Source organism: Mirounga angustirostris, unplaced genomic scaffold (genome assembly GCF_029215605.1).
Source record: "Mirounga angustirostris isolate CCGP_5_RB_7025 unplaced genomic scaffold, mMirAng1.0.hap1 SCAF_15, whole genome shotgun sequence".
In the NCBI taxonomy this organism is placed as follows: Eukaryota; Metazoa; Chordata; class Mammalia; order Carnivora; family Phocidae; genus Mirounga; species Mirounga angustirostris.
The window spans coordinates 56,858,614-56,879,734 of NW_026991723.1; the positions used below are offsets into that span (position 1 = coordinate 56,858,614).

General features: G+C 39.0%; 1 protein-coding gene across 19 annotated transcripts in view; it reads right to left on the minus strand.

Moving 5' to 3' along the window:
• UBAP2 (ubiquitin associated protein 2) overlaps positions 1–21,121 on the minus strand; it is a 134,146-nt gene that overhangs the window by 38,323 nt on the left and 74,702 nt on the right. For 16 of the 19 annotated variants that reach the window (XM_064578987.1, XM_064578986.1, XM_064578981.1 and 13 more), the window contains 4 exons: positions 13,443–13,497; positions 11,845–11,948; positions 11,503–11,577; positions 530–582 (listed from right to left, as the gene is read on the minus strand). In XM_064578987.1, the coding sequence (XP_064435057.1) occupies positions 530–582; positions 11,503–11,577; positions 11,845–11,948; positions 13,443–13,497 (287 nt within the window). The remainder of the gene's footprint in view (positions 1–529; positions 583–11,502; positions 11,578–11,844; positions 11,949–13,442; positions 13,498–21,121) is intronic. The other 3 variants (XM_064578985.1, XM_064578996.1, XM_064578991.1) reach the window with 1 other exon arrangement.

The window sequence follows — 21,121 nt, forward strand, 5'->3', positions numbered from 1 at the left end:
AACAAACAAACAGGTCAGGCAATAGCAGCACTTGGTTATCAGAACAAACAAGGGGTGCCCAGCCCAGGTGGCTCAGTAAGTCAAGCATCTAACTTTGGCTCAAGTCATGATCCCGGAGTCCTGGGATCGAGTCTCACATCGGGCTCCCTGCTCAGCAGGGAGCCTCCTTCTCCCTCTCTCCCTCTGTCCGCCCCCACTGCTTCAGCACTCTCACTCTCAAATAAATAAAATCTTTAAAAATTAAAAATTTTTTAAATTTTTAAAAGAACAAACAAAAGATAAGCTAAAAAAATGATTTCAGTCCTGTTTTACAATTGGTCATTTTTAAGTGGATGCTTTAAAACCAAGTTTCTTAAAACTCTCAAAACACCAACCTCCTTCTGAGACGCACTTGCTAAAAAACATGATAATCATAGATGTCTGAAAAGGAGCCATGAACAACTCAAGATGTCTCCAGCTTTCTTCAAGGAATGCATGCCCCAATCAGAAACCAAAAGGAGAAGGATCTAATCTGATGCTAAATACTTACATCTTCAGTCCAGTCGTCTGTTGTCCACTCTTCCACAGAATTCTTCCAGGTTCCTGTTGACAATAATCATAGTTTACATCACAAAGCCAAATACTATCTTACTGCAAATAATTCTCTGTTGTATACTGCACAAGATGTGTCATGTATCTCATTAGTAATTTAGTTTACAATCCAAGAAATATGAAGCTCCTGATCTATTCTCAGTAAAATGTCATGTTCTCATATACCAACTTAGCTAGGTACTATCCACATAACCTCAAAGCAATTTCTGAAACTGATTTTGCATCAGTGTAGATCATATTCAAGCAATTCTGCCATAAGTACGAACACAGCACAAATACACACAATGAGATCCTTATGATATATAAAACTTAGAACAAAATTATGAAGCGGTCTGCCTTGGACCCTAATTTCATGTAGATTACAGAGTTTCTAAATTTATACAAGCATCCTTTTTATAAGATATTTATTCCATTCTATGGTTTTCTAATAGATCCCCAGCAAAGGTTAGTCCTGTTCACATGAAGTATGGTGCTGTAACTCCTGATTAGGTACAAAGGATCTGCGCAAACAATTGTTACAGAACAAACATCTATCAAATAATTAAGTGCTTTAAAAAGAAAGCATTTGTGGTGGCATCTGGGTGGCTCATTTGGTTAAGCCTCTGTCTTCAGCTCAGGTCATGATCCCGGAGACCTGGGATCGAGCCCTAAGTCAGGCTCCATGCTCAGCGGAGAGTCTGCTTCCCCCTCTCCCTCTGTCCCTTCCCCTGCTCCTTCTCTCTCTCTCACTCTCAAGTAATAATAAAATCTTTAAATTTTTTTTTAAAGATTAAAAAAAAAAAAACCATGTGTCCAGAAATGCTGACTTTAGTATTCAGAGATCCTGTATAAGTACAGGACCATTATTTTAAAATACACATGCAAATACACACCCAGAGAAAATGGTTTTAAAAGAAAATATACCAAGATATCAACTATAACTACCCCCAGGAAGTAAGACTGTCAATGTTTTCGTTCCTTCCAACAGGAAGAAATGAGCTGAGCATCTGACCTACAATGAAGTCTGTGTGTAGAGAGGGCAAAAGGAAGAGAAGGGAACACTCTTGAGAAAAAAAGGCAGGTAACCAGATCTCATCTCCTTGGAATCAGGTCAATAACCTCATAACCAACTGCCTCATAAATAAATAGATGTTATTACCTAGGAATAGAGTCCTTCTCTATGGAATCTTTTGATTGGATATCCCTAGTTTAGGACTGGTTATGGCAAACACAGAATTGATGCATTTATGCAGTATGGCTCCCTATAAAATATCACCTAAGATATGCTACTACTTGGGAGATTTTTTTAAACGTGCGAAAATTCCCTGCTGTCAGAAACCTACACACATCACTGATAGACTTTATCTATTATTGTGGATCATAGGGCATATATATTATAGGAAGGAAGAATGGCAATACAGGCACTCATTGTTCTTCTGTGCTTCTCAACTGCATGTATCCTTGAAATAACTGTAAAGATTCATAGAGAAAGATCTAAACTGACAATCTGATCCTTTGTACTGGTTTACTCACCATACTTTTTTTTTTTTTTTTTAGATTTTATTTATTTATTTGACAGAGCACAAGTAGGTAGAGAGGCAGGCAGAGGGAGAGGGAGAAGCAGGCTCTCCACTGAGCAGGGAGCCTGATATGGGACTCGATCCCAGAACCCTGGGATCATGACCTGAGCCAAAGGCAGCCGCTTAACCAACTGAGCCACCCAGGCGCCCCCTCATACCTTTTAATGGTTTCCATAATTTTTCCACAAATGTCATAAAACAAATATCCCAAAACATCTCTCTGAATTAAAATATTTTCTTAAAACTAGAAAAAAGTTATAGCCTAAGTGAAAAAACAAAACATGCAATTAGTCCCAGTCGGAAATCAGTACTGAAAACTTGTTCTCTAAGACCTCTGCACCGACTTCTTGGAGATCACCCTGTACACAAATCTTAATAAATCTAAGGCAAGCCATGTACATACTCTCCACTCTTACATTCCTTCTACAATGTGACTTTCTTCTAGGTACTAATAATACATAATCTCCAATCTTTGAATATATCTCCTTCGAAACTTCTCTAAGTAAATTTATAGTTTTAAAAGGACACAATTAAAGAATGGACAGTACACACTGTTCTTGGTGCCACCTCCATGCAACCTACCATATGCTCACGCTGTCAAATTCATCGTAAGAAACAGTATTCTAAAGATTAGCAGATTCTGGGGTACCTGGGTGGCTGAGTCGTTAAGCGTCTGCCTTCGGCTCAGGTCATGATCCCAGAGTCCTGGGATCGAGCCCCACATCGGGCTGGCTCCCTGCTCGGCGGGAGGCCTGCTTCTCCCTCTCCCACTCCCACTGCTTGTTACCTCTCTCACTGTGTCTCTCTCTCTGCCAAATAAATAAATAAAATCTTAAAAAAAAAATGATTAAGAAATTTTATGAAAAGCTGAGGCTCAACCTAAGCAGCTTAGTTTTAGGAACATTCTAATCAAGAAACAGAAAACAGGGGCACCTAGCTATCTCAGTCTGTAGAGCATGGGACTCTTGATCTTGGGGTTGTAAGTTTAAGTCCCACACTGGATGTTGAGATTACTTAAAAATAAAATCTTAAAAAAAAACAAAACTTGAAAGTTGGAAAATACTAGAAAGATAAAAAGAAGGGATATCCCAAAGGAGAAAAATAACGATGAAGCATTAAAAAGCCTTCTATATAAAATATTAAAAGTATCCTAAAGTTTACAACATACCTTTTTTTTCCCAAAATTTTTAAGTTGTGGTAAAATACTCATAAAATTTAGTCTTGTGATCATTTTTAAATGTACTCTGTGGTATTAAGTTAAAGCACACTTTCATACACATGATGTAAAGAGATTGGACTAACACTTAAGAGACAGGGGTATTTTGAAAATAATTAAAACACGAATTTAGACATGTAGAATACAGTCAGAATGTGAGTACATTTACTAACTGGCAGAAGACCATATATGTAGTCACAAGCAGAAGTGCAACATGGTAAAGTGGTTATGTCAGGCAACAGAGGGGATAGCCCCTTATCAGAAATCAGGGCCAACTGTTGCAGTAACCCACCCTAAATACATAGACTATAAAATTATGAGACATTACATAGAGACGAATTTGGTTCAAGTCCTAATCCTACTGTAAAATATTAGAATTTTACAGTAAGACTTTGGTCTCCATTATAGACCTATAAACCTACACCTCAAACTATGGGAAAATGTCAGTAACAATTTATTTTCAGCTCATAACAAATTTGAGATGCATGCTTTATGTTCAACTTAACTTGATGTTAGCCCTCTATCAAAAGCATACATAAGGCAGCCACACAGGAAAAAGGAAAACAATGAGTTAAAAACCTGTGCTGTCTTGAAGGCCAATCTATAAAACACTTCCATAATCAAAAGTTGATATTTAATCAAGTAGTTGTAAAAATACAGTTTTTACAATTATACGAGGTTTTCTTAGCTAGCCTTGATTAAAATGGAAGATACTATAAGCATTTTAGGAGATTTTTTTCTTTTTAAAGTAAGCTCTGTGCCCAACATGCTGCTTGAACTCATGACCCCAAAATCAAGTCGCGTGCTCTGCAGATTGAGCCAGCTAGGCACCCCCATTTTAGTAGATTTGTAACTAAGGGAAATTTTTCAATTAAAACAATACCTTTGAGTCCATAAAAATTTTTGTTTGGCAGATCCTGAGCTACAATATGAACATTTGATGCCAGTTCTGCAGATCAATGTACAAGGGAAGGTCTTAACATATTAAATTAATGAAGGTATTCATCAAAAGGAAAACAGGTCAGCAACTTAAATAGAGAAAGTAAAGCGTCAAAGCTATGTCTACGCTGTGCATCAGAGAAGAAAACTTACTGCAATCCATATTGTGACAGCCCACTGTGACTCAACTATAAATCTTATTATTAGCCAGATGGCCTCTGAACATTCAACTGCATCAACTACCCTTGTTCATATTCCCATGTTCATCAAACTCCCTTCCCACTTGTCAAGAGCATTCCAATGTTTAACAAGTTATGTTTAGTATGTTTAAATTTAATAAATTAGCATTCTGACTACCCTTCAGTCTTTCTACTTTGGTTAATGGAAGTCTGCTCTAAGGAATGGATTTATTATCCTGTCAAAAGTCAGGTTTCTGAGCCTATAATTATGGCTGAGGGCCAGACTTGGAACTCTGGTTTTCAACAAGACAATGCCACTCTATGACGCTCCTAGAGAAATACCCAGGCTCTATCAACGGAATCCTTTAACTGTATTTTGCATTAAACATGTTTGCTTATTTTTTAGCAAGGAATCGGCTACTCTAAATGAGAACGAGGAGAAGGAGGGAGAAGAGATAGACACAAGACAGAAAAGAACAGGAGGCAGAATGAGAAAAAAGAAAAGTAACAGTTAATCAACTAATTCAACATTGTTTCAACACCTGATTTCAAAATCAATAAAGGTTATGAATAAAGCTGCTTTACATTCTGTGCAGGTTTTTGTGTGGCTATGTTTTCATTCCTCTTCAATAAAAAACAAGGGTTGGGGCGCCTGGGTGGCTCAGTTGTTAAGCGTCTGCCTTCGGCTCAGGTCATGATCCTAGGGTCCTGGGATCGAGCCCCCATCGGGCTCCCTGCTCTGCAGGAAGCCTGCTTCTCCCTCTCCCACTCCCCCTGCTTGTGTTCCTGCTTTCACTGTCTCTCTCTGTGTCAAATAAATAAAATCTTTAAAAACAAAAACAAAAACAAGGGTTGGGATTGTTAAGACTATGTCGTGAATGTACGCTTTCACACCAGGAATGTATGAGTTCCGGCTGTTCTGCCACCTTCATTAATACTTAGTACTGTCAGTTTCCTTCTACAGCCATTTTTGTTTTGATTTTGTTTTTTTTTTTTAAGTAACTTCTACACCCAACATAAGTCTTGAACCTACAACCCCAAGATCAAGAGTCGCATGCTCTACTGACTGAGCCAGTCAGTTGCCCCTCTAAAGCCATTTTTATGAATGAAAAGTGGCAACCTATTATGGTTTTAATTTGTATTTCTCCTACAACCAATGATAATGAGCACATTTTTATCTTCCTCTTTGAAGTATATGTTCAAATCTTTTGCTCTTTTATTAACTTTTTATTTTGAAATAACTACAGATTGACTAGAAGTTATCCATATCCTAATGATTACATGCCCCATAATTATAGTACAACAATAAAAAAAACTGGCATAGATACAAAGTGTGTGTATAGTTCTAGGTCATCTTTTTATTTTGGTAAAATACACTTAAAATCACTTTTGGGGGGGGGCAAAAAACTTACCATGTTAACCCTTAAGTGCACAACGCATTACCATTATATTCACAGTGTTATACAAACCAACACCACTACCCATTTCCACAACTTTTTCATTTTTGCTCATTTTTATTGCTCATTTATTTTATTGGGCTGCTTGTTTTCTTATGAGTTGTTAGGAATTCTTTATATATTCTATATACAAATCCCTTTTCAAATGGGAGTTTGGGGGTGCCTGGCTGGCTCAGTCGGTAGAGCATGTGGCTCTTGATCTCTGGGTTGCAGGTTCAAGCCCCATGTTGGGTAGAGAGATAACATAAAAGGGGCACCTGGGTGGCTCAGTCATTAAGCGTCTGCTTTCGGCTCAGGTCATGATCCCAGGGTCCTGGGATCAAGCCCCGTATCGGGCTCCCTGCTCAGCAGAAGTCTGCTTCTCCCTCTCCCACTCCCCCTGCTTGTGTTCCCTCTCTCGCGGTGTCTCTGTGAAATAAATAAATAAAATTTTTAAAAATAATAAAATAAAAAATGGGAGTTTTATAAATATTTCCTCCTTTCATCTTATTTATTTTCTTCTCAAGAACCAAGTTTTTGGGGCACCTGTGTGGCTCAGTCGTTTAAGCATCTGCCTTTGGCTCAGGTCATGATCCCAGGGTCCTGGGATCGAGCCCTGCATGGGGCTCCCTGCTCAGCGGAGAGCCTGCTTCTCCCTCTCCTTCTGCCTGCCGCTCTGCCTATCTCTGCTCTCTATCTCTCTGTCAAATAAATAAATAAAATCTTAAAAAAAAAAAAAAAAAAAGAACCAAGTTTTTGTTTTATAACTCGTGCTTACTGTGTCCTATATAAGAAATCTTGCCTAACCCAAGGTGGCCTAAGATGTGCCCCTGTATTTTCTTTAGAAGTTAGCCTACCAGGTTTCACATTTAGAACTATTACCTACTTGGGGCGCCTGGGTTGCTCAGTTGGTTAAGCGGCTGTCTTCGGCTCAGGTCATGATCCCTGGGTCCTGGGACTGAGCCCCACGTCCGGCTCCCTGCTCAGTGGAGAGCCTGCTTCTCCCTCTCTCTCTGCCTGCCTCTCTGCCTACTTGTGCTTTCTCTGTGTCAAATAAATAAAATCTTTAAAAAATAAAAAAAAATTTAAAAAAAAGAACTATTACTATTACTTGATTTTATTTTTTTTTGTGTGTAGGACAGTGTAATAAATACCACTGAAGTGCCTTGAAACTGTTGTCCTAAGTCAATTAATTAGCCATATATCTATGGGTTTATTGCTAGATTTGCTATTACATAATTGATCAGTCTCAATGCTTTTGCCAAATCCGCAGATTATTGTAGCTTTAACTTTTTAAGGGGCGCCTGGGTGGCTCAGTTGGTTGAGCGTCCAACTCTTGGTTTCCGCTCAGGTCATGATCTCAGGGTCATGAGCTCACGCCCCATGTTGGTCTCCATGCTGGGTGAGGAGCCTACTTAAGATCCTCCCCCCACCAAAAAAAAGAATCTCTCTCTCTCCCTCTGCTCCTCTCCCCTCCCCCCCAAAGAAAGAAAGAAACAAACTTTTGAAATCAAGGCGTATGATCTAAACGTTGTTGTTCTTTTTCAAAATTCTTTGGGCTATGCCAGTTCCTGTATTTGTCTATAAAAATTTATTTATTTTTAAAATTTTATTTGACAGAGACAAAGCGAGAGAAGAAACACAAGCAGGGGGAGAGGGAGAAGCAGGCTTCCCGCCGAGCAGGGAGCCTGATGCAGGGCTGGATCCCAGGACCCTGGGACCATGACCTGAGCCGAAGGCAGACGCTTAACAACTGAGCCACCCAGCTGCCCTTAAATAAAGTGTTTTTTAAAAAAATAAATTTGGGGGGCACCTGGGTGGCTCAGTCGTTAAGTGTCTGCCTTCGGCTCAGGTCATAATCCCAGGGTCGGGCTCCCTGCTCGGCAGGAAGCCTGCTTCTCCCTCTCCTGCTCCCCCTGCTTGTGTTCCTTCTCTCGCTCTCTCTCTCTGTGTCAAATAAATAAATAAAATCCTAAAAAAACAAAACAGAAACATTTTATTTATTTGCCAGAGAGAGAAAGCGCGCGTGCGTGCATAAGCGGGGGGGAGGGGGGGGCACCAGACAGAGGGACAAGTAGGCTCCACGCTGAGCAAGGAGTCCAATGTGGGACTCCATCCCAGGACCCTAGGATCATACCCTGACCTGAAGGCAGATGCTTAACCAACTGAGCCACCCAGGCGTCTCTTCTATAAAAACTTCAAAATCAAGTTAATTTACACAACAATAATCTGCTAGGATTTTTTTTTTAAGTATTTATTCGAGAGAGAAAAAGAGAGCATGCACAAGTGGGAGGGGGCAGAGAGAAGCTGACTCCCCGATGTGCAGAGAGCCAGATGCCCAACTGAGCCTAAGGCAGATGCCCAACCGAATGAGCCACCCAGGCGCCCTGCTAGATTTTGATTCAACTTGTACTGCACCTAAACACCAATTTGAGAAAAAATAACTTTTTAATAATATACTGAATGATCCAGTTCATAAACACTGAGTATCTCTCCCCTTTGTTGGGTCTTGATATTTCTCATCAAGATGCATAATTTTCTACAAATATTGCACACATTCTAAGTATTTCATGTTTTTATAATACTGTAAATAATACTTTTTTTCCTTTTTAATTCTCATTTGCAATTGTTCATTGCTAGTAAAGAAACAGTCTTGATTTTAGGGGTGGTCACAGAAGTATATGCATTTGTTTGACTTCACCTACTTGTACCCTTAAAAAAGATAAATATTATTGCCTATAAAATTTATCTCAATAAACCTGACATTTTTAAAAACTAGCAAGATAAATTTTCACAAAGTGTAGTACCATGAATTAATGTCCAAGGAGAGAGTCAGTAAAAACTAAGTTTCACAACAGTGAGAGCTGAAATATATAAAAATATATAAAAATGGTATATCTTTCCATTTATTTCTTGAAACTTGATTCCATGTTTTAAATATAACATTTAACATTTTCATAGGTAGAAGTCTTACCATCTTGCTCATTACACTTCTTCCTAAGCATTTGATGTTTTTGAGGCTCCTAATTTTTTTCCATTTTCTCTTTGTTGATGGTTTATAGAATATATTTTCTATTGAACTCTTACCTAGCACCTTTTAAAACTCCCTTATTCATTTTTTTTTTTTTTAAAGATTTTATTTATTTGACAGAGAGACAGCGAGAGCAGGAACACAAGCAGGGGGAGTGGGAGAGGGAGAAGCGGGCTTCCTGCCGAGCAGGGAGCCCGATGTGGGACTCGATCCCAGGACCCGGGGATCATGACCTGAGCCGAAGGCAGACGCTTAACGACTGAGCCACCCAGGCGCCCCTCCCTTATTCATTTTTAATATTTTATCTAGATTTTTATATCACTGCCACATTGTCTTTCTAACCCTTCTGACTTTTTTCATTCTTTACTGTAATGATTACAACCTCTAGTACACTGTCATATAGAAAGAGTAAGAGTAAACTCCTTTATCTTGTTCCAGAGAAAAAATATACAACACATCACAATTAACCGTAACACTTGCTGTAAGTTTTGTAGATATCCCCTACCTGATTAAGGAAATTTCCTTATATTCCAGATTTGCCAGTTTATTAAAAAGGCAGAAATGGATGTTGGGTTTTGTTTGAAATGCTAAGAATTTTCAGCTTTACTCAAAGTATGAATAGTACTTATTTTTGTTACTGAAATATAATTTGTACAGCATAAAATCCACTCTTTTAAAACACACAACTGAGCAGTGTTTAGTATATTCACAAGTTGTAAAACAATCATGACTATCTATTCAAGAATATTTTCATCACTCCCAAGAAGAAATCTTGAACCCATTAGTAGTCACTCCCCATTTTTCCCAAACATTCCCAACCCTATGCAACCAATAGTCTACTTCTATGTATCTGCCTGATCTGGGTATTTCATACAAATGAAATCACACAATATAAAGTATGTGGTCCTTTATGACTAGCTTCTTTCACTCAGCATGTTTTTAAGATTCATCCAGTTACAGCATGCATTAGCACTTCACTCCTTTTTATAGAATGAATATTCCATTGTATGGATAATATACCACATTTTACTCATCCATTCACCCACTGAGGGACATCTGATTTGTTTCCATGTTTTGCTACTATGAATTATGCTTCTATGAACATCTGTACACAAGGTTCTACATAAAGCTAGGTCCTCCATTCCCCTGAGTATGTATCTGGGAGGTGACTGGTTTTTTATTTTTTATTTATTTATTTATTTTTAAAGATTTTATTTCTTTATTTGACAGAGAGAGACACAGCAAGAGAGGGAACACAAGCAGGGGGAGTGGGAGAGGGAGAAGCAAGGCTCCCCGCAGAGCAGGGAGCCTGATGTGGGACTCGATCCCAGGACCCTGGGATCACGACCTGAGCCGAAGGCAGCTGCTTAACTGACTGAGCCACCCAGGCTCCCGGTGACTGGTTTTTTAATGTTAAAGAAACTTGACTACCAAGAATACATTTAGGGGCGCCTGGGTGGCTCAGATGGTTAAGCGTCTGCCTTCGGCTCAGGTCATGATCCCAGCGAGCCCCACGTCTGGCTCCTGGCTCGGCGGGGAGCCTGCTTATGCTCGCTCTCTCTCTCTGGATGTCTCTGTCTCAAATGAACAAATAAAATCTTAAAAAAAAAAAAAAAAAAAATGCATTTAAAATGGCCATGATGTATTATCCTTTTTTATCTTACTGAATGGTTTTCCAATATTTGGCTTAAGATTTTTACATCTGTGTTGAAGAGTGAGATTAACCTGTAATTTCAAATGTTAGCACAAAATTTATTGACATGAAGTATCTTACAATCTTCTAATATCTGATATTACAATTGTAATTATATTAAAATATAAATTATATAGAATACATATTACAATTATAATTAATATCAATATCCTTTTTTTCATTCCTATAACCAATTATATATGCTGCTTCTCCCTCACTTGATCAGTCTCCGAGTAACCTTACCAACTTTACTAGTCTTTTCAAATTACCATTTTTATAACTTTTGTTGATCCTCTCTATATTATCCTTTGATTTCTAGTTCACTGATTGTGTTTCTGTGGTGCTGGCACAGTACTGTTTTTTGACCAGGATAGATATTATATGGATGTTTCCTTTTAGATTATTTATTGAACTATAATTTTATATTTGTAGTTAGAATTCATGAATTGTCAAAACAGGTCTTTATTTTTTTTAATGTTTTATTTATTTATTCATGAAAGTCAGAGAGAGAGAGAGAGAGAGGCAGAGGCCTCGCAGAGGCAGAGGCCTCGCAGAGGCAGAGGCAGAGGGAGAAGCAGGCTCCCCGCCTAGCAGGGAGCCCGATGCGGGACTCGACCCCAGGACCCTGGGATCATGACCTGAGCCGAAGGCAGACGCTTAACCATCTGAGCCACCCAGGCACCCCAAAACAGGTCTTTATAAATATAAATGTAGTAGTTAATATCTATATTATCATGAAAAAAAATCTAGGATCTCTATTAAATAAACACACCAATTAATAACTATTTATCCATGAATTTCCAAAACAAAACTAGGATACAGAAAAAATCTGCAAAAGCACTTGGTGCCCAAACCTACCTATCACCCACCACTTTATCTGGCCAAATTTATGTCCACCAACAGGAACGGTACTTTCCAGTAACAAGTCTTCCCCTAAGAAATGATATATATACACTGATATTTGAGTGTGATTTTGTACTGACTTACACAGATTAATTAAAGGCTCTCCCTCAGAGTGAAGAAGAAAAACATCAAATACCTTATGGTCAATAAGATTTTTAAGTAAGACTTTGGAGGTAAGAACCAGCTAATAGTCTCAGAGGTAGGACAGCGGCCTGTTTTTCATTCTTCTCCATGGGCACACCTTTGTATGTTAAGGACTCAAACATTTAAAACACATCTTTGACAACAGACACTTACCAGTTCCCTCATCTGCACCATTCTGAGTAGCTTCCCAAACTACTGGCTTTGTAACACACCCATCTATAGATGGAGAATCTGAATAGTCCGCAGGATTAAATGTCCTTAGGTTTGAAAAAAATAAAGAATTTAAGGCAAAGGCAACAATTACCAAAGTCACAAAATCAACCATACATCATCTTCCCCCCCAACCCAAAAAAACCCTGTCCCTTCTAAAAGCCATTATAAGAAACTTCACCTTCCTTCTCCTATTTAATTATAGCTAATTCTTCTGGCCATCAGGATGTAGATCTTCTAAAAAGCAGTGATTTACTAGGGACCTTCCATACACTCTTGTATGATTCCCTTATTTCCCTAAATTGCTGCCCTCTGCATCCTAAAGCAGATGTGCACAACTATAATTGTATTAGGAAGAATAAGGGCTCTAATGGAAAGCCCTAAAAACTAAGGCCAGACTTAAACACACAGTCTTTTCTTCCCAAGTCAGAATCCAGATTCTTTTTGTATAGAAATGGTGGATCTAAAGACAATGTTTCATTCAGGTTTTTTTTCCATTAAAATTCTAAACACCCATGATTCAGAAGTCTAACTAAAGCCAAATCAATACTATCTCTAAAATTTTCAGAACAGAATTTAAAATTTCTTCCAGCTTTATTGAGATTATCATTGACAAAGAAAAAAATCATTAAAGAATATTTTTGAAAGTAAACCGCAAAATCTACTAAATAGTCTAAAGCTACTGAGCTGGGCACATACAGTATGTTTAAGTGTTCCAGCCAGTTTGCTCCCTATGTATTATCCTTCCTTCATCCACAATGAGCTCATGCAAGAAACTGAAATGGCAAGAGGTATCACTGAAGTCAGCAAACACCTCCTTGACCCTGCCCCCCAGTGCTGCCCTGGAGCTAGGAAGAGACAAAAGGGTTTTGCTGGAACCAATTCCCCTCCTTTCTTGACTGTAATCTACAGATGGCTTCTACAAGAAGCTTAAAACTTTTCCTAAAATTCCAGGGGAAGCTAATGTATTAGAAGCAGCAAAAGGTGAGAGAATAACCAGAAATTATGGAATAAACAACAGATTATACTACCTATGGGGGAAAAGAACTATCACTTTTACATACATAAACATTGCATTTACTCACCATTCAAAGAAAATTACTGTTATTTATCAACTTAACTCTTAGGCAGTGGTTTTCAACTAGGGGTGATTGTGCACCTCCCTCCCAAGGAACATCTGGCAGTATCTGAAGACTTTTTTGATTTTTACAACTTGAGAAGGGGTGCTACTGACATCTAGTAGGGAGAAGCCAGGGATGTTGCCAAACATGCTACAGTGTAAAGAATACCTGACCACCTCAACAAACTAGTATTAAATCTAAAATGTCAACAGAGCCAAGGATAGAAATTCTACTCTAAAACCCACTGCAATACAATTTTATTTGTACTATTTCACTTTTTCACTATTTCCTCTTTTTAATATAGAATTAACATGAGACTCACCAGGATAAATAAATTGGGTACAGGACAGAGGAAGAAAAACATTGGCAGTAATAACTAGAAAGGGTAGTAACTATAAAAATAGGATGGCTCAGACTTACCCCATGCCTTGGGTTGAGAATCTTCCTGTCCCTCTCCCTCTTCCACGTCCAAATCCTTGAAAAGAAAACAGTACTGTTAAATAGTATTTATGTGCTACACAATTATAATTCTACCAACTTCATTCTCTTATGCACCCACCCAAACACCACTGTCATTGTTCCTAACAGCACCAACATTCCTATCCAGTGTACCCAATCTGCCAGTCCCTACTGACACAAATATATACACAGTTACTGGTATTAAAGGACAGAAAGGATTTAATTCTGCTTGTATAGTACTTGTGATATGCAGCTGACATTACTAACTATTCTGGGGGTGCCTGGGTAGCCCAGTCGGTTAAGTACCCGACTCCCGGTTTCGGCTCAGGTCATAATCTCAGGGTTCTGGGATCAAGCCCTGCATCAGGCTCTGCGCTAAGCACAGAGTCAGGTTATCTCTCTCCCTCTGCTTCTCACCCCGCAAGCCCACTCCCCAGCTCTCCCGTGAGCACGCACACTCTCCCTCAACCACATAAAATCTTTAAAAAAAAAGAGACAGAGAGAGAGATCATTTTATTCAGTGACTCTCCAGTTTTTCGTAACATCCCAAACTGTGAAATAAAGACCTAAATCCAAGAGCTGTAACTACACAACTCTTACAGAAAATATAGAGCAATAGCTTCATGACATTGAATTAGTAATGATTTTTTTTTTTAAGAATTTTTTAAATCTTGGGGCGCCTGGGTGGCTCAGTCGTTAAGCGTCTGCCTTCGGCTCAGGTCATGATCCCAGGGTCCTGGGATAGAGCCCCGCATCGGGCTCCCTGCTCCACAGGAAGCCTGCTTCTCCCTCTCCCACTCCCCCTGCTTGTGTTCTCTCTCTCGCTGTGTTTCTGTCAAATAAATAAAATCTTTAAAAAGAAATAAAAAATTAAAAAATAAAGATATGAGGTACCTGGGTGGCTCACTCATATGAACTATATGGTATATGAATTATATTTCAAGAAGTTATTTTTGCTCTAAAGTTACCAATGACAAAAGCAAGAGAAACAACACAACTGCCCTTGAGAGGTGGACTCAAAAATACCCCTTGTAAGAAAAGAAAATTCATTTCAAAATCATACAAGTGACAATAGGCACTTACAGTGGTTAAATATTAAGAAAACAGTGGCAAGATTTTAAAGGGGGCTTCTGCTCAGAAATTATTAAACAAACCTGGAATACCTGAGCTGGAAAGCAAGATGTTCATTAGAAAGAGAAAAAGGAATTTATACAAGAAACACGTAGCCTAGGGCAAAAATTGAAGAAATCTTGCAAGTACCCTGGAAAAAGTATCAACTACATATATATATATATATATATATATATATATATATATATCTCCAAAGATCAAAAGCTGCTGACCCAAGTACTGACCACAAACATGCCAAATATCATAGGTAGATTTTAAAAAGTCAAATCCATTATTCCCATAAATTTTTGCAAGATAACAAAACTGTTCTTTCCTATTTACCTGCCTAGTAACGCTACCAGTAACATTGTTTTCTGTGTATATACAATTTCCCTACCTTGTTATCTGGTACAAACAGCTATTTCTACCTAATAGCTCATAATAAAGACTTGGGGCCTTTTAATTTTAAAAACAAAAACACAAGACTAAAGTGGCTTCAAAAAATAAAATTTAAAAATTAAATAAAATTTAAAAAAAACACAAGACTAAAGAATATTATCATAAAGAATAAACCAATATTATGATACATGCTATCTTTTCCCCTCAGGGTCTCTCTAGGAACTCTGCACCACATCTTTGTTGCATGACTGCTCAAGTTTTCAGTTGTTTAATATTTATGTTTTCTGTACTGAGCGTCTGAATAGAAAAGTTGCTCATCTCCCTTGAAAAAGCCGTAACACAGAAAACAGGCAATCGCCTCTAGTGGAGTCAGACCCTAAATGCAGACATTCCCCACCCACCCAGGGCCCAACATGTGTGACCTAAATAGAAGCAAGTAGGGACAGTGTTCCTAATCTAAGACGACAGAAAGCAATCCCTCTCCGTCATCCCCACAACACTGTATGGAGAGCTTTGCCACAGACAAATGTGCCAGAAACTGTGTGATCCTGAATTTATTACTGCACACTCTGAGTCATTACATGAAACATCTTTAAGGTCCTGACTAGTTCTAAGGCTTTTTGTATAGACAAAAATTCCCAACTTTTCATGACTGGTTCATCATAAAAACAGTTGCCATGCTGACTTCATGAGCTGCCTCCATGACCAGAGAACTATTCAGCCTATACCAAGAGTAGGACATCTCTGGGGCTTGCCTGGCTCAGAGACTTGGGGGTCAAGCAAGTTCTGCCTTTCTGTCCCTAGGTTAGAGTATATTCTCAGATAGCAATATGCCTTTCCAACCCTAAAGCAGCATAAACAAGTTAAATGACAATAGCAAAATCTCCCTGGGATTCAGCGAGGAATAAAGCTTAGAATCCACCCTCATATCCAATTATTAGCTTGTCCTTAACAAATAACTCTGATTCTAAATGTGTTAGAGGGGCACCTGGGTGGCTGAGTCATTTGAGCAATCAACTGTTGATTTCAGCTCACGTCATTAGGGTCATGAGATTGAGCCCCAGATCAAGCTCTGTGCTCAGCAGGGAGTCTCCTTTAAATTCTCCCTCCCTATCCCTCCGCCTGCTCCCTGTCCCGTGCTCCCAGCACTCTGTGCTGAGCACAGAGCCCAACATGGTGCTCAATCCCACGACCCTGAGACCACGATCTGGGCCGAAATCAAGAGTCAGATGCTTAACTGACTGAGGCACCCAGGCAACCCAATAAATAAATCATTAAAAAAAAATAAATAAATGTATTATGGTAAATGTTGCAGGAATTAATAGACTCTAAAACTAGTAAATAAAAGTCTGATTTTTTTTTTTTTTAAAGGATATTTAGGAAATACTCTGAGCTGGTTGCCCAACCCCTGTGGCGCTTCACCCACCTCTGCCACTAGTTGAAGGTGTTAGTACACTGAAAAGCCATACCCTGGATGCCATGCATCCTGCTTGGCAGGGACTGATTGATTTCCATCTCCTTCCACCCAGAACCAGGAGAAGACTGACCCCCTTTTGGACTGAGTAAGCTTCCCCTTTTGTGGTGACACTTTTATTTTTTTAATTTTATTTATTAAAATCAATTAATTAACATGTAGTATATTATATATTTCAGAGGTAGAGGTCAGTGACTCATCAGTCGCATATAACACCCAGTGCTCATGTCCTCCTTAATGCCCATCACCCAGTTACCCCATCCCTCCACCCACCTCCCCTCCAGAAACCTGTTTCCTATAGTTGTCTCTTATGCTTTGTAGCCTTCTCTGATATTTTATGTTTCCTTCCCTTCCTCTGTGGTGATAATTTTAGAAATTCCCAAATAGGGGGTGCCTGGGTGGCTCAGTTGGTTAAGCTTCTGCCTTTGGCTCAGGTTATGATCTCAGGGTCCTGGGACTGAGCCCCACATGCGGCTCCCTGCTCAGCGGGCAGTCTGTTTCTCCCTCTCCGTCTGCTCCTCCCCCACCCTTTGCTTGTGCTCTCTAATAAATAAATCTTTAAAAAAAAAAAAAAATCACAAGTGGAAGATAATTTCTCCTAAGCCCCACTTCAGGCAGAGCTCTTCCAAATGGTTGAAGGAAAAGCCCAATTCAAATTAGCTAATACAAAATAGGCAATATTAGTTTTATATAACTGGGGTAGTCAGAGGTTTAGCATTACTGAATCCAGGGGCCCTTAACACATTACAAAAAAGGATAGTTACATAGTCTCAGAGTACTCCCCTGGAAAAGTATTTATTAATTACAAAGTGCAGGGTAGTAACTTCACAGAGGAGAAACTTGGCAGAAACTACTGTTCTTAAATAAGTAATCAAAACTAACATCACTAGTAATGGGATAAACCTGTATCATGTGCCCTCTAATGTGATGCATGGAGGTCAGTGATCCTCACTTTGTGGTATCCCTGTCAAAAATAAGTAATAAGTTAACTATACTGGCATTAAAATAAAATTTAAAAACACCAAATAACATCAATCTATTCATGAGAAAGCTTCTCAGACTGATATTAAAGGATATTCTTTAAGAGAGTCCATATGCTTCAAAAGCATTAAGGCCATTAAAGACCAAGTTTATTTCAGACTGATGAACTATTTTAGATTGAAGGACACTAAAGAGACATGAGAGCTAAATACAATGTGTGATACTGGACTGGATCCTAGACCAGAATACTTTTCTGCCATAACACTACAGGACAGGGCGCCTGGGTGGCTCAGTCGTTGGGCGTCTGCCTTCGGCTCAGGCCATGATCCCAGGGACCTGGGATCAAGTCCCGCTTGGAAGGGGGACTTGATCCCCTTATTTATTTATTTACTTGACAAAGAGAGAGAATTAGTGAGAGCAGGAACACAAGCAGGGTGAGTGGGAGAGGGAGAAGCAGGAAGCCCGCTTCTCCCGCTCCCACTCTCCCTGCTTGTGTTCCCTCTCTCGCTGTGTTTCTGTCAAATAAATAAATAAAATCTTCAAAAAAAAAAAAAAAGAACATTACAGGATAACTGGATACTTTTCAGTAAGGCCTGTAAATTGCATCAATAGTTATTTCCTGATTTTATCACTGTAAGATCTCCATAAGAGAGTATCTTTCTTTCTTAGGAGAAATACACAAAATATTAAGGGGTAAAATGGCATTATGTTGGAATTTATATTCAAAGGTTGCAGAAAAAAAAAACAATACATACATACAGAGAGAAACAATAATAGTAAAATATCAAAATTCAGGAAATCTGAGTAACCATTATGCAAAATTCTGTTTTATTTTATTTCAAGGTAAAATGTTAAACTGTACCCTGAGCACTTCCATGTATATTTCATACTCCCATAAGTAGTTTTTAATTATGTAAAAAAAAAAAAATCCAAGTTGTTTCCCATGTTTACATTAGCTGCTCCTTCTACATAGAATGTTCCTACCCAGATTTTCACATGGCTTTCTTCCTCCTCAGCGACTTCCTCAGGCCACTCAATCTAAAGATGACCCTACAAGGGCACCTGGCTGCCTTAGTCAGTAGAGGCTAAGATTCCTGATCTAGGAGTTTTGAGTTCAAGCCCCACGTTGGGTGTAGAGATTTATTACTAAAAAAAAAGTTTAAAAAGAACAAAAAATAATAATAAAGAAGACCCCATTGACAGCTGATCACCAATCATTTTCTTAAGTCAAATAGTGATTTTACTTGACTGTCTCTTCTCCTTTCCCACCCATATGTGAGGAACATTGCTTATTCCCAGCATTATCTGCAACAATACAATAGGTATTTAAATATTAGTTGTTGCAACACCAAAGAAATACAATTATAAGAACATATTATGAACAACTTATCCCAACAAATTAGACAATCTGGAAGAAATGGACGCATTCCTAGAGACATATAAACTACCAAAACTGAAACAGGAAGAAATAGAAAACCTGAACAGACCCATAACTAGCAAGGAAATGGAAGCAGTAATCAAAAATCTCCCAACAAACAAGAGCCCAGGGCCAGAAGGCTTCCCAGGGGAATTCTACCAAACATTTAAAGAAGAATTAATACCTAATCTTCTGAAACTGTTCCAGAAAACAGAAATGGAAGGAAAACTTCTGAACTCATTATCCCAAAATTTATAGATTACCGTATTAAATCCATGCTGTTTCATAGTATTTTTTAAGCCAATACTATGCAGATAAGGCAAAAAATAAGGAAGAAAAGTTTCATTAGCAATTTCAATTTTTTAAGATTTTATCTGAGAGAGAGAGCACGCACATGAGGTGGGGAGAAGCAGGCTCCCTGCTGAGCAGAGAACCCGATGTGGGGCTCGAACCCAGAAACCTGAGATCATAACCTGAGCCGAAGTCAGACGCCTAACTGACTGAGCCACCCAGGCCCCCCAGTAATTTGAAATGTTAGCATTTAATCACATATGTAAATTAGTATTCTAAGGGAGAGCCAATGGAAAGTCTGTAAGAGGAGCTCACAAGTATGGTCAAAATCTAAGAATAAACGCAATGGAGACTCTAAAGAACTGTCTTTAAAAAAAAAGATTTTATTTATTTATTTACTTGACAAAGAGAGAGAATTAGTGAGAGCAGGAACACAAGCAGGGTGAGTGGGAGAGGGAGAAGCAGGCTTCCTGCCGAGCAGGGAGCCCGATGCGGGGCTCGATCCCAGGACCCTGGGATCACGACCTGAGCCGAAGGCAGACGCTTAATGACTGAGCCACTGATTTATTTGAGTGAGAGAGGGAGAGAGAGCATGCACAGAGGGAGAGGGAGCAGGGAGTCGGACTCAGGGCTCGTTCCCAGGACCCCTAACCAACTAAGCGATCCAGGCGCCCCCAATGAACTGTTTTAAAAGGCTAATTAAACGGACCACAACAGAGTAAATTAAGACATTAAATGACTTACAACTAATCTTCTGGTAAGTAACATGTTAATAAAACAAGAGACATTTATTCCTTAATTATTAAAGTAACAAACTATTTGTCCTGCACCACTATTAACTTACTATCAAACTGTACTAATATTCATAAGCAAAATAATTGTGGTTTTGAGCATGCAGGATACTGAATGTTTTCCCCCTCTTGCCCTGTGCTGGATGTTGGATTCAAAGCAATTCAAAGAAATCTCCAGACAGACCACAACCCTTTCAAGAATTTATCTAAATATACTTAGGGCGCCTGGGTGGCTCAGTTGGTTAAGCGACTGCCTTCGGCTCAGGTCATGATCCTGGAGTCCCGGGATCGAGTCCCGCATCGGGCTCCCTGCTCGGCAGGGAGTCTGCTTCTCCCTCTGACCCTCCTCCCTCTCATGCTGTCTGTCTCTCACTGTCTCTCGCAAATAAATAAAAAATCTTAAAAAAAAAAAAAAAAAAAGATTTATCTAAATATACTTAAATACAGGTGTTATGATACAAAAAAAAATTTTTTTCAAAAAGTAAAGTTTAAAGTATACGTTTTAAGCATTTTTATTTAGTAATTTATGGGGCGGGAAGGGGAGAAGCAGAGTGAGAGGGAGAAAGAATCTGAAGCTGACTCTCACTGAGCGCATAGCCCGATCAATGCGGAGGCTTGATCCCACCACCGTGACACCATTACCTGAACCAAAACCAAGAGTCAGACTGTTTAACCAATTGAGCTACCCAGGCGACCCAGAAAAGGTAAAGTTTAATTGAAAAATCCTATACACAAAACAATGTCCGATTCACTTCTTTGAAAAAGTAAGTTTAATTAAAATCATACATACAAAACAATGATAAAAAATTTTAACTCGGGGCACCTGGGTCGCTCAATCACTTGGGCAACCGTCTCTTGATTTTGGCTCAGGTCATGATCTTAGGGTTCTGAGATCCGGCCGTGTGTCAGGCTCCACACTGAGTGTGGCATCTGCTTGGTATTCTCTCTCTCCATCTGCACCCTGCTTATGCTCTCATTCTCTCTCTCTCTCGCTAAAAAATAATTTATAACTCATTTAAGTTTATATGTGAGGGTAGAGTAGACTGATTTTTTTTTTTTTTTGGTCAAACTTGATTTATAAAAGGCCAATCTGAGTCCCTTACCACTACTTTACATCTTTCTTAAAAAGGATTAGGTATTGGGGTGCCTGTGTGACTCAGTCAATGGAGCATGCGGT